The 14,495-nt window shown below is 49.8% G+C and overlaps 1 protein-coding gene across 1 annotated transcript in view; it reads left to right on the top strand.

Annotated features, from left to right (window-relative positions):
- The window catches only part of CA5A (carbonic anhydrase 5A), a 31,038-nt gene that overhangs the window by 1,563 nt on the left and 14,980 nt on the right, over positions 1-14,495 (top strand). Inside the window, exon 2 of the mRNA XM_006926746.3 lies at positions 3,165-3,362. Within this exon, the coding sequence (XP_006926808.1) occupies positions 3,165-3,362 (198 nt within the window). The remainder of the gene's footprint in view (positions 1-3,164; positions 3,363-14,495) is intronic.

Here is a 14,495-nt window from a genome sequence, read left to right as displayed (position 1 = left end):
CCTAGAGGAAATCCTGGCCCCACCTCTTTGTGGATGCGTGCCCCTTGGCAAGTTTCTTAACCTCTCTGAGCCTCAGTTTCCTCACCTGTAAAAGGTGGGTGGGTAATAAGAGTACTTATCACACAGCGCCATTGGAAGCACGAAATGAGACCAGCACCTGGCACCTAGCAAGCACTCCTTGCACATTGCTACCACCATGAACCATCATATGTGTGTTCCTGTTTTTAACCATCCTTCTGTTTGAGGGACCTCAGGTGGCATTCGATTTGTAACTATTACAAACCATACTTTCCCACATCTTTGCACATCTGTGAAGGACAGAGTAACAGAGTAACTTTGTTTCGAGCGCCTAAATTGGTTTATGCTGCAGTCTTCAAACTGCTGGCGGGGGAACCCTCGGATGCTGTTATTTCAGAGTTCCACAGGATCTATTCTGCCAAATGGGGAAGACTTGAACTTCCCCCAAAATTCGGTGTTTTGTTTATTGGGATTCAGCAGAACATTTCACTTGGAGAAAAAAAGAGAAAAGTTTGTCACTAAAAATGATTGAGAATCACTGATGGTTTTGGTCCAGAGAGAAAAGTTAACTCATTTATAACTTTTTAGTTATAAAAGTTCAGGAATAATTTCAGGGGCCATTTTGTTTACGCGTCCTCTGGCCATGTTTCGATGTGTGTGGAAACTACCTTGGACCGACGGTGCCTATCTCCTCCCAAGTCTGTGATCAGTGACGTCCACCTTGGAAGCTTAAAATCGACCAAGTTGGGAGCAGTCATACCGTTGTAACTGGCAAACACTACACGTCAGGGCTTCTTATGCCCCGGCAGAGCTGGTTACTAAACTTTCACCAGCACACTGTTGCGTGTTCCCAAACATTTTAATAGGCATCTTACTCATGTGTCTGCAGGGTTTCTTGGGTTTGGCTCACCCAGGCTGGGCTGGGCTCCAAGCTGGGGGTGGGATCTGGATCTGTTAAACGTGTCTCTCATGCTTGCCTGCACTGGGGCCAGTGCCGGACCCACTGGAGTTGCGCTATGAATATTTGTCGAATGATGGAAAAAGAGGACAACACTTTACCTTTGTTACTTCCCATCAGAGAGATGCTTTAGTTACGCTAAGACTTACTCTACTGACACCAGCTTTGGCTTGGAGATACATGGCCGATTTGAGCAAACACTGGAAACCTATTCACAGTTCAAACGGCGTCACCTCTTTGCAGGCCATGATAGGCAACACCCTTTTACTTGGCGGCAGAGATGGTGTTCGACGCACGTGTTTTGTGGTTGGCAGACCCTTCGTGCAGTTCCGCGAATGTAACCTAAAAACGTCCCTCTGCTGAGCCTTGCACCTCTGTGCTGGATGCCTAGCTGAGTCCTGGGTTAGAGAAGGTCGGCCTCTGCGACACTCAGCTGCTCCCGTGTTCTATCTATGTGAGGGGTTGGGCAGCCGGGTTGGATCCCCATTTCCCCACGGGGATCTGTGTGAAGGTGGTTTGTGAGGGCTGCGCTGTTTTTTTAAGTGTCACTTCCCATCAGATACCATCGTGGTTTGTGCAGCTCAGAGGGTTTTGGGCAGAGAACAGACAATGGAAGGCCTGGCACTGCTGGTACAACTCTGAATTAAAGAAGGAGGCTGGAACAAAGGACGCTCAGACAAGTGTCCAGGCCGATTATTCGGCTCTGAGTCTGCTGTTATCCATTCAGCCGTCATAAAAGGAGAGGCCAGCAGGAGTGCAGGATGTGCCCGGGCGACACTTTCCCTGAGCACAGAGAGCCATTGCTTTGGGGGCTGGACGGGGGTATCCGTGGGATCAAAGTTCTCTGCTAATCTCAGCCAACCTTCTATTATTATACACCACTACTCCCGTTCTTACAGGTGAGGAAACTGAGACGGGGGCGGGGCGGGGAGGGGGGGACTGTGGGGAAGTGGGGCAACGGGAGAAGGAAAATCACCTGCCCAATAATTCGGGTAGTAAGTAGGGGGAGCTGGGTTATTAGGTCACAAATATGTTTTTCCCTCTACATAATGTTGAAAACTTTAAGACAAAATTAATTGTCAATGCTTAAACAGGGGCAAACTTCAAATAAAAATAGACATTTTGATCCTCTCTCGAAAAATCTAAAATTCTGGCAACAGATGCTGCCATGCTCTCCAGACTGCCCACCTCTCTCTGTGGTTCTGCCCACCACAGAACCCACCTCTCTCTGCCGCCTCCCAGCGCCAGGGTGAGAGTCAGCTGCCTCATTTACATGTCCGGCCCGGCCTGGACAAGCCCCCAGTCTGGATCCCAGGATCTCGCAGGATGACTGCCAAGGTCCCGTTCTGCCATCGCAGCCTCCACCTCTGTGATTCCGTGAGCCCTGGGTCTTTTGCACGGGTGTTTTTGCCCACAATGGGCCCAGATGGTCCTGTCCCATATGCAGAAAGCGGTGCCCCTTCACTCTGCTGCCCTCCGGGTTCTGACTCTGTGCCCTTCCCCAGCTCACTGTCAAACCTACGTGTAAATTATTTTTTTAGAATTTGTATATATGGGATTTCCTTCAGCAACGTGTCCCCTTTTACAGGGAATGCAGACACATGAATCTAATGGTGAAATTTCAGGCCTTGGGTGGCCACTGGCAGAGGGGTGGGGGTGGGGTTCCCTCAAGGGTCTACAAAGAACGGAGAAAGCCCCGCCAGGTCTGGGTGGCAGCCCAGAACAGTGGGAACCTCCGGAAAAGCGGGTGGAAGGGCCATTCTGCTTCATTCTCTTGCCTCTGGAGTACTTCTACCTCCTCCTCGTGGAAGCTTTTGAAATGTCTGCCCTATCGTCCAGGCGAGCTGAATGTGATGAGAAGAAGTTTCAAACAGCTCTGTACTCTGCCTCCCTCCCCACCAGCCGCCCTCCTCACTCACCTGCTTACCTAGAGCTGGACTGGAACCGCTGGGCATAGACTTCCTGGGACCACACTGTGACAATGGCCACAGATCAAAACCAAATCACATAGCACAGAAAAATCGGTGTCTGGAAATGGTCCAGAGCGGGCATGGAACAGGAACCCTGCACAGGTGGGCAGATTAGCAGCTGACTGTCCGCTGGACCCCAGGCTCCATGCAGGGCTGGCTTTTCTGGGATCTCTGCCTTCTGCCTCCGAGGCTCAAGTGAGGCCCTTCTCTGCCCCCAGTACACCCCCTCTGGAAAGGCCTGGCCTTCGTGCCAGGGGGCACCCGGCAGTCCCCCATCAACATCCGCTGGAGGGATAGTGTCTACGACCCCAGTCTGCAGCCCCTCCGGGTCTCCTATGATGCGGCGGCCTGCCTCCACATCTGGAACACCGGGTACCTCTTCCAAGTGGAATTCGATGACGCCGCTGAGGGGTCAGGTGAGCCTAAGTTAGGGTTTGAGGCCTTTCTCTTCTCCTGTCACCTCCTAAGAGTGGGGTCATGGGCTTAGCAGAGAAGGGGATGAAAGCTTTGCTTATTTACATAGTTTGGGGACAAAGGACAGCATCGAGGAGGTGGGAACAGGAGAGCGATGCTCATTTTAAAGATTGTAATATTAATCACCCACATTCACACTTTTTAACTGGGGCCAAAACTATGAACAAAGTTAAGTCTTTTCCCTCATGGATTTACCTTCCAGAAACTGGGGAGGAAGAAACTTTAAGCTAAAAAAAAAAATGCAAATATATTGCACATCAGAGGAGAAAAACAGAGCAGGGCCGAAGAGAGAGGCACGGGGGTGGGGAGGCCTGACGGGGGTGGGCAGGGGAAGGAAATTGTGCCAATGATGGGGCGGGGCGTCCGGAGCCTGTTCACCTTGCTGATTCTTACTCAGAATGAGACGGGCTGCCAGCAGACACCGACCTGGCTGATGTTTTAGATGGATGTCCAGCTGCTGTGAGGAAGAGGAGGAGAGGAGGTCAGGGGTGAAACAGGGACCAGTAGGAAGCTGTCTATGATGACTGTGGTAGAGGGCTGTGGGGTGGGTGGACAGGGAGACTGGAGAGAGGCCCCAGAAGCCACCGACCGGGTCACAGTGCTCTGGAAGGGTTTCACGTGAACAAGTTCATTAAATCCTCCCCAGGATGCCCAGGAGTTTGGGATGGCGGCTCCATCAGGTTGGGGATGTGTTTTTCTACTCCTATGATGCTTGTTGGGATGGGCTTCTCAATTCCAGCTGGCGTTTTTTCAGCCCCTTTTGGTATCATCATAAGCCTTGTTTACACCAAATATCCATTTTCTTTCTGGAACTTGGGAATGTTCGTACATGCTGGGCAGAGGGTGCCTACTTGACGAGCCCCCAGTGAAAATCTTGGGCACCAAGTCTTCTATGGCGTCCTTGGTGGACAATACTTTACATATATCATCACAACTCTTTCCTGGGGGAGTCAGTGCGTTCCCATTGGTCCACCAGAGAGGACACTGGAAGCTGGCGCCTGGTCTCCACCCATCGCCAGGTGCACCTTTTCCCTCGGCTGATTTTGCTTGCATCCTCTCTCTGTGATAATCTTAGGCTTCGTGCCAGCCCTCGGCTTACATCCTTCCACATGCCCAGTTATTTGTTCATTTACCTGTTGCCCTGGCAGGGAGGTAAACTCTGCAAGGGAACCCCAAACCATGTGTGCCAGCTTCCTTGGAGCCCAGGGAGAGGGGCCGGACAGCGAGGGAGGCCCAGCCTCACCGCAGACAGACTGGATGACCGTGGCAGGGGGCAGAGAGCCCTTTTTCGCTGTGCAGGCCTGCAAAGTGCTTCACACACACCGTGGCTCAGGCTTTCCAGGTCACTGGCCGCATCTCACAGGTTGAAAGGAGCTCATGTTTCCTGAGCAGCCACCTATGTGCCCAGAGCTGCTCACAGTTCTTGGTCAGTCTTCACGGTGACCCTCAGGGACACTTCCCAAGTAGGGCTCCCCGAATGCAAGGGATAGGAGCCCCAATTCTGGCCAACATAAGCAAAGAAGAACTTCTTGGAAGGCTAAGCCCAGCTCAAAGAAAAGAAGGGAAATTTGGACACCCAAATCTCGGAAAGCGCAGGAACCAGGCCAGCTCAGGGTTCTGGGGAACAGAGCTTATGCATTTGTTTACTTCTGTTCCAAGTTCAAATTCCCAAGGAGCAACTGCAATGGGCTTTTCAGGTTTAATATGGTTTGTATTATTTTTAAATATTTTATGCAGCTACTTGAAAAGAATGAGTAAAGAATAATAGTTCCTGACCTGTTAACTGCTTGGTTAATAGTTGCTTGAATATACTAATCATTTTGAGAAAAACAGATATGGATGTAGACGAGTGGCTGCGTAATTCATACACCTCCTCTATAATTTTTATGTGTAGTTATGGGTCTTACCAATATCTATATAACAGATTTATTTTCCCTTAAGTCATAAAATATGAAAAGCTTTGAAGGTTACTTTAGACTTTTGTATGAATATTATTGCGATACATTTGACAAAATAATTCAGATTCCCAGGGGAAAGGGACTGGTGGCCGAGCTTGGCACTCACCCAGTCCCCAGTCAGTGGGGCACCTGGCACTCTGATCCGTATCTTCACCAAGACCACACTCTCAGGGAAGTGGTGGTCCTGGGGGAAATTGCAGTGCCGTTTCTAGAAGGGGGAAAGTATGCTGGACAGACAAGCAAACACCCTCCTTAAAAAGCACCACCATCCAATAAATAATAGCACACACAAAAGGCACCACTGTAAAGAGTACTGAGGTCATGCTATGCAAGAGAAACGGAGGTTCAGAGGGGAAATGACTCACTCGGGGGTGAGTGGCAGGGGAGTAGAGCGACAGGTGTAAGCCCAATTACTGCTGATTCTAAAGCCCCCATCAGTCATTCACTGGCCTCCGTCTCCTTGTCAAGGGCTTCACTCAAACAAATTTGAATATGACTCGTAACAACCACATGAGACTCATATTATTCCCCATTTGACAGCTGAGATAAATGAGGCTCAGAGAGATTCATAGCCAGAGGTCACAGAGCCCTCACGATGACAGTCTCTGCTCTCCAAAGAAGGGAATTTTAAGAGCATGAATCCTCTGTGGAAGGAATCTGTATCCAACACCCACAGGGTTTGGGCACAAGGCCAGGGGTGCTAAGCTAACATAAGGGAGGAAAAGGCTAGCATACAGTTGAATGTGGTCAAGCTCGTGTCAGGTCCCCAGGAGAGCCAATGGCCCACTCAGGGTTCAGGTGGGCTCCTGGCTCAAGCACAGCCAAGCCCGTGTCCAGTGTGCACACTCAACAGGAGGGCCAGTGGTGACGTTATCTGGAAGCCCATCCCTCTGCCACCAGCAAGAAGATGCTCACGCCTGGACACTCCTGACAGGTGGAGCAGGGGCATCTCTGTGATGCTTCAAGGTTCTAATTGTTTATATGATTTTTATTTGGGTGTTTTACAGCATGTGTGCCTTGGAATCTGTGTCCCATGGGAGCTCAGGGTCAGAGTTTAGGCTGGGAAACTAGATTATTGCAGGTGACGTTTAGCCCATGAATTTTACTCAAAGCTTGAATCATAGGAGTGAGCGTGGCCAGTCTGAGCAACCCTTCCTCTGCCTTCAGTGATTGGTCCAGGAGTGGGCATGTGACTCAAGACAGGTCAACCAGAGCCAAAGAGTTTTTCTTGGAAATGTTGAAAGAGAACCTCTTTCTGCCTGCACTGTGCTGGGGTCAGGTGCAAGCCTGGGCCTCCGGGGAGAGTAAAGCCAAGAGGTGGAGAAAAACGGAGGCCCGAGGCTGCTGTCAGGGCCTCTAACTGCATCTGTGCCTGAAACCGCATCAGCCTCTGGACTAATTAACCTCTTTTTTGCTTCAGTCACTTTGATTTAAGTTTTGGTCACCTGTTTCCAAGAGTCTTAACACGAGTAGCCAAAGAGTGACTAAGAGAGAAGAAATAGAAGGGAGACAGCTGGAGAATCAACGGTTTCAGTCCTTTTAATCTTTGCTCAAATGTAATTCATCTGTAGGCTGGGTTTGTGCCACCCAGGGTGGAGGGAACGCTGGCAATGATCTGTTTAACTTGACCCACAGAGATTAAAGGTCAGAGCGTGGTGCTTTAAGACTCTCAGACCCATCCTACTGGAAGCCGGGCCCATATAAGCCTGGCCCTTTTGAGTAGATGGCTATCCAAGTGCTGGTAAATGTTTAGCAACTGGCCTCCTGGGGTGTGAGGTGGGAACAGGGCAAGAAACCATGATTTAAATGTTTGCCACTTTCCGTAGCGTAAACCCGCCCGCACAGCCGATTTCAAGATCACAATGCGAAGTTGCTGATCATGAGTTGGGAAGAAACATGGAAAATCAGTTCTGAGGAGGCGATTCAAGCCGGCCTCACCTGTCACTATCTGATTCTCTCTTCCCTCCAGTCCTGCTGCCTTGATCTCAAATTTGCTCTCCAAGCAAGGCATTCACCGTACTGGTTAAGACTTCCTTTGTGGTGCATGTGGTAGAAACTCAACTCAAACTGGCTTAAGCAAAGAAGAAAAAAATTTTTTATCTCAGATCTGAAAAGTCCAGGGCACGGCTGAGTCTACATCCTCTCCCTTTTGCCTCTGCCTTCCCCTGGTGGGTTTGTTCCAGGAGGGGATCCCCAAATGGGTCAAAGATGGCAGCCTGCAGTTCCTGCTCACCCTCCCAATAGAGTGGCACAAAGGGATCGTGCCACTGTCCCAGCAACAGCAGCATCAGCCCCAGGGCTGGTTCCCATCACCAAGCTTTGGTCACTCACCTTGGGTGAGCCAGTCGCAGCGACCTTGAGGGTGAGCCACCCTGGAGCAAGGTGAGGCTGAGAGGGGAGAACCACAGGGTGCTGTGCCCAGAAGTGAGGTCAGGCCAGAGAGGCACACTCAGTGCTGTCTCCACTGAGTCTGATGTCCTTGCTGTTGACCCTGAGCTGACCTCAGCCCTCCCTGATTCTCATGGCTCTCAAAGTCCAAGGCTTTTGTGCCCATTATTGCAGCCAGGCCTCTGCATTGACCCAGTCCTGACCCCCACTGTTTGGCTTCTTCGTCACTTTCTCAGTCTGGTTCAAAGGGACCCACCCCGCCCTGCCACAGACCGAAAGAATTATCTGAGTGTCTCTCCTCGGCCACATAAATTAGTTGGATAATTCCCCCTGTGGCTCATGTCCACACAGGCCAATCTGGTTTTACTTTACTTGTCATTTTCCCCCAAGCCAGGTTTATTCTTTTTCTCCTACTCAATTTCCCATGCTCCTGCACGCCTCCCTGCCCCCCATCTCTACAGCTCATTTTCCAGCCTCTAGACCTCCCCTTTTCAGATTTTCTATCTTTTTCGTTCACCTCTATTGGAAATTGGGAGCTGCCAGGAGCAACAGAAATGGCAAACACAGCCGAAAGACGGAAAGTACTAAAAAAAGTTTTACGGCAAGAAACAGAATAATGAGACTCTCATAATGTTTTTTAAAAACCTAGATGCACAAAAAGGAAATGCCTTATGAGCAAGAAAGGAAGTGAGTAGAGCAGGCACACATGGGCTAAAAGCGATCACTTAGATTGGGTAATGCCGATAGGCGGGATCCAGAAACTCAAAGCGAAACATAACTGGGAGGCTGAGGACATTTTCCGTCTTCGTGGAAGGTTCCAGCAGTTTTTCCAGCGGGTGAGGGATACAAGCACTTGGAGATTAACGCCAGCCAGCAGGGATGAATAACAGAGGTGGAGGCAGTGCACTTTCCAAGGAATGTGAGTGGCCCTGAGGCCAAGGAAGAAAGAAGAAAGGGCTGGCAGAGCAGGGAGAGGCTTTATAGGAAGGGGAGCGAGGGCAGTGAGGGAAAATAGCGTCCAGCTTCAAATGGCCCTCAGCCATCAAACCCCACAAACCATTTCAAAGGCGAAGGAAGACCCCCTGTCCTAGCTCAGCACAGTGATCCTTTTCATAAGGAATGATAGCTCCATTTCCACCTGCTGGGCATGTTAGTGCAGAAAATGCATCAAAGGTCAAGGTTCAAAGACCACAGATAGATCCCACTTCTCCTCGAGAAGACACCCTGTGTTCTGTGAACCATATCCTAAATTACTGCCAGTAGTAAAAGTCACCACTGCTGCTAGTGCTCGCATGTGACTAATCAATGCGCTAATCGGCATATGGTTTTCAAGGCATTTTAATTCTCACAAAAACCCCAAGAGATAGATAAACATTCTCACTAATCAGAAGAGGACAGCCGTATCAACATTCAACCCGGAGCTGTGTCCAAATCCTACTCCCTCCTCACCCGCCACAGAAAAATGCCAGTGCATTTCAGTTCCGTGACAGCGTAGGGCCTGGCTCCAGGGCGCTAAGAAGTCCTGCTGTCCCCCGTTGCACCCACTCAGCTGAGTGGAGCGAGTAGACCAGCAGATGGTAAAATGCCTCTGTCTTTCATGCTAGACCCTTCTTCTTGTGGAGGAAAGGGTCCTGGGCTGCCCTCCAGCACCCAAGTAACAACCCATCTTACTTCTCAAGGGTGGAGGGTGGACAGCATGGTGGTGAGGACCCAGCTGTGGGGCCGAAAGAACAGGGCGTGAGGCAAGTTCCTCTATTTACCACCTGGGTGGCAAGAACATGTCATCTGACCTCGCTGACCCTCAGTTTCCTCCTCTATAAACTTGAAAGTGATGCTGGCTGGTTGGTGGGCAGATTTAAAAAGGACCCATGTGAGGTGCTTCGTGCCAGGAGAATTAAGCATTTGATCAATGATGGCTTTGCCTACTGTGGTTCCTTCAAAATAAAATGATCAAAGCAAGGCCCTGGCTATGTGCTCTTTTAATGTTTTCCTCAAGAGCGAACACAGAGAAGAAGCAGCTGCTGGCCAGGCTGAGCCTGGCTTTCTCTGACTGTGGAGGACTCCGTGTACTTATGTGACCTGGTCAGTCGGCTGAAAGGAGGACAAATGGAAACTCCAAGCCTGGAGGCCCCATGGTGACGGGTGAGCAGCCTTTCTGAAGGGCCACTTACTTGCCAGGACAGTAATCAGCAACTGAGACATCAGGCACTGAAGCCATAGCTTGCTAATGATCCTTTCAACATCGAAGTGAATTTTAAGTGATTTGTATAGCTGGGCTGATAAGAGGATAAAAGGCCTTTATCCTCTAAATGACAATTGATAACTGTACCCACTGCCAAGAGGTCCCAGCTGGGAATAGTTTCTGAGAGCTGAAGTCTGTAAGCGCCACTCACCATTGTAGAATCAGCAACTGGAGCACAATGCAGGAGCTTAAGAAATGTTTGCTCCTGGAGTGAATGCATGACTGACAGGCCAGTGTGACTTTCAAGTCTGCAGAATTCGCTTCCATCAGTTGGGGATCTTCAGGTGCAAGGCAAAGAAACTGACTCAGCCCACATACGCCTAAAGGGAGCTGACTGGAAAAATCTGGGGCTCCCCCTGAGAAAGGCAGGCTGGAGATTGGGCCTGGAGATGGGTCAGGATTTTGGCAGCAAGAACTGCTTTGCCATCTCTCCATGCAGAACCATAGTCCCAGGGGACTCTTCCACCGGTGGGGTTAGGTGAGGTGCCCGCAGTGAGGCATGAACTGGCGGTTCCAAGATTATGCACGAAGGGTGAAGGTGGTTCCGGGAAGAGAATCCCGTGTGTCAGGAAGAAAACTGTGACTACACGGTCTGAAGATGACATCTTGACTAGGATGAAAGAACATGATTATCACACTTTTATGCTGGGGCAGTTATTTTTCGCTAAAAATTTGTAAACTGGCAATTATTTATCTACTTTTTTTTTTAATTATGATTATTCGTTTCTTCTCTCAGGCCCAGAGCATGAGTCGTTTCCGGGAGGCAGAGGTGTTAATTTGGAGGTTGCGCGGAAGTGTGGTTTTCTGAGCCTGTCCCCTCACCCAACCCGTGGAATGATAATCCCTACCTAGAAAAACGTGCTGCCCACAAGGGCCCATGAGCCCACTCCAGCTCCAATCCCTCCTTCCCCCACCAGGCCAAGCCAGGCGATGTCACTGGCCCAACTCTTTGTTGGTGTCTTCCTCCTTCCCTACTGTTCTCCCCACTTCTTTTCTTCCCTCTGCCTCTCCCTGCACTTATCTCTTCCCCTTCCCCTGCATTGTTCCCAGGGCCCCCACCCCACACTCTGATGGCACCCTCCCCCCAGCCTCCCCCTGCATCTGGAGTGCCGCTGAGGCTGAAGAGGGCTCCCAGTCACATGTGGTGAGTCTGACTCCCCATCTGGTGCCAATGCTCCTGAACATTCCTGTGATTCATCATCACCTTGCCCCCAAGTGTCCTGGGAACTGTCTGACAAAATGCCGAACAGGAATCGATTTGGAAACAGGAAGGTCCATCTGAAATTCTTAGCATGTAACATCCGTGTGGTTCCAACCCCTGTCCCCCTTCTCTATCACTAGGAACACCGCTCACCATTGCCTCCCTCAAACCACCCAGGAATTAAACGGTCTTGTTCTATACAAGAAGCCACAATTATAAGTCTGCAATTGAGTGGCTCAGGTCGTTTTCTCTCGGCAAATATTTACTAAGCACTTAATGTGCGTGGAAATGCACTAGTCGAAGAACCTTCCCGGATGCAGTCTTTGCTCAAAGTTCTCAAGTTAGGAAATGCGTGAAAAGGTAAAGAGAAACTAAGTCCCGGATGGAGAAGGCAAAATGCAGGCGCTCCCACTCCCTCTCCTATTCTCGCAGCAGACATCACCTGTGGATCCCGCCCCCTCTCGTGGTTCTGCACCTGGGGCCTAGTAACCATGTTTGCAAGGCCAGCGTGTAGAACGGAGCAGGCCGCTAGTCCTCCCAAGCGTTTTGCAAGGCAGAGGAGACAGTGGGTTGTATACGGCATGTGGGGAGGAGGCGGAGGAGGAATAGGCCTGTGTGTGGCTGGGGAGACCACAAGGGAAGGAGGGGTGGGTGAGACTTAACGGGAAGGGGACAAGAAAGAGGAGACATTTGAAAGGAGCCTCAGTGGAGGCCTCGGAAGAATTGGAGGATTTCCTGAATGAGATGCCTAGTAGATTCCCCTAACACAGGCCAGCCTACTGCTAAGACTGTCACTCTTCAGGACTTTTGATGTTGGCCTTGTGATTGAAAACGATGTCAGTGGGCAATGGCACTCAGGTTCCAGGCGCCCCAGCATCCTCGGGGTCCACATGGCTCCACCACGGTAGGCCGGTAGACTACTACCGGGAGAGGACTCACACAGCCGGTTTCTCCCTGCACACCCGCCTACGGGGTGAGGTTCGACTCAGGCCAGGAGAGCTGAGGAATCAAACAGTTGATGGCTTGGGTGAATCTTACATGATGTGCCCAGTTTTCAAGACCAGACATTCAACGTATGTTGGTAAAGGCTCCCCTACTTGCCCACTGCCAGCACCAACCCCTTTACACCTCTGAACCATCCTTTACTGCTCTCTGCACAAACACTACCTTCCAGCCATTTGGCCTTCCATGTGGATCATCCCGGTGGCCTCTCTACCTCTTGTTCCCAGCTGCCTAGAACCAACCAGGTTCCTTTTCATTCTTGGGGCTCAGCTGAACCACCGCTTCCTCAGGGATACCCTACGCCTGTTTAGGTTCCCCGCCAAGCACCCCATCATGCCTGTCGCGACTCTCGACTCTCGTAACCGCTTACGTTCATTACCCACTTCCTGTCTGCCCGCCCTTCTTGATTCCCAGTTCCAGGAGGGCTGGGTGGCATCTGCATCAATCTCCCTCTTGACCCTCAATCCTCAGCACAGGGTGTGGCACGTGGTGGAAACTCAGTGAATATTTGTTGAATGAATGAATGCTGTTCCCTCTTTTGCTTCCGTGAGCGGCTGAGCCCCTTCTACTGGACACTCTCTTAAGATATGTTTACCCTTCAATGTCTTTACATGCAGGTCCTAACTTGGGAGAAATAGCGGCTATTTCAGGTGACTGCGAATCTCTGATTTGATGATGATGGTGATGATAATTTTAATAAGAACAATAATACCAGTAATAACAAAGTGCTACTGCCAGTTGAAGTCCTACTAATGCTGGGGGCTCTGCGGGGGAGAGTTTTGTAAGCATCACTGTATTTGGTCTTCGCCATATAGGTGTCATCATCTTTTTACGAATGTCAAATCTGAGACACAGAGAGATAAAATAACCTGTGCAAAGCCACACTGTGTGAAACCAGGATTTGAGCTCATGTTTGCCTGGCTTTCAAACCAGAGCCAATATGTGATGATCTTAGAATTTAACTCCCAGAGAGTGATCTGGATTCCCTCATCTTGGGGACATTGTTACAGTGACCGCTTGCTGGCCGCTGGCTATGGCTCCCATTTGCCTGAAGGGCATTACAGAGAGCTTCCGGGTCCCAAGAGCACAAGGAAGCCTTTTGCCCTTGAGCTTTACAGCTTCGGAACACTAGTGAAATCTCAGAGTGGCATCAAGAACAGGCTGATCCTCAGCATCATCTTAGTTACAGTTTTGACTAATTAGAACATCTCAAGCGTCTCTTATACTTATTTTAAGCCTTAAAACAACTGCGCCTGCCAAAAGCCTGCTTATTCTGGTAAAAACATGGAACTACAAATAGATGGCTATTAACAACCACCATTATAAGTACGAAGACAATAGTATCTAGCAAATCGCAGTGTGGAATCAGCCTGCATGTCATCTGTCCTTGGAGTATTTGGAGGGTTGGGCGGTCACTGATACAATTTCCCAATTATGTCTCAGATGCACCTGTTCATGGAGAATGCTGGAGTGATGCACGGCCTCGGCTCTGTGGACAGACCCTGCCGATGGAGGAGTCTAGGGGTTGGGGGCTGGAGAGCTAAAGGCCCCCTTCTCACGAATTGGACTTGCCTTTTAAAATTGTTTTATTAAAGGGAATTACTTTGATACTGTGTAATCATTATGAAAAGTCACTTTGAGATTTTTTTATTCTTTTTAATCTGCGCCTGCAACCTTAAATTGGGTTCCTAGTGTTCCTGGTTTAAAAACAAAACAAAACACAGAATTTGGCTTGAACCTTATGTCAGCTCAAGGGCTGGACCTTCAAGCAGACCTGGGTTGGATTCACTGGGCGATCTGGGGCAGGTGACTTAACTTCTTTGAGCCTCAGTTTTCTCCTCTCAAAAATGGGCTAATAGTACCTGCTGCAGGGTCATTGCGAGGAGGTCATATGTTTTCTGGGGGAACATAAAGTGCTTTGCACAATGTCCAGCACATAGCAAGTGCTCAATAAAAGCTGGCTTGTCAGATAGTAGTGTTTACAGCACATAGTAACTGTCTACCAGATGCTGACAGTTACATGAGCTGACGGAAGTAGCTGCCCACGCAGCACCCAGGACACAAGAGATGCTGACCAATGAGAGCCTTTTCTCCTTAATCAGCTATTTTATCCCATGTCAGAGACATGTCAACGACTGCTGAGTCTTGTTCTTCGAGTGCTTCCAAATCGCCAGGCGTCATGCTAAGAACTTTGTATTTCCCATGTAATTTAATCCTTGCAATGCCCCTCCAAGTAGGCACTAGGATTATCCCATTTTAAATGATTGAGAAACTGAGGCTGGGA

Source organism: Pteropus alecto, unplaced genomic scaffold, assembly GCF_000325575.1.
Source record: "Pteropus alecto unplaced genomic scaffold, ASM32557v1 scaffold7, whole genome shotgun sequence".
In the NCBI taxonomy this organism is placed as follows: Eukaryota; Metazoa; Chordata; class Mammalia; order Chiroptera; family Pteropodidae; genus Pteropus; species Pteropus alecto.
Note: the sequence above shows the minus strand (reverse complement) of the source record. Positions and strands in the feature narration are given on the sequence as shown.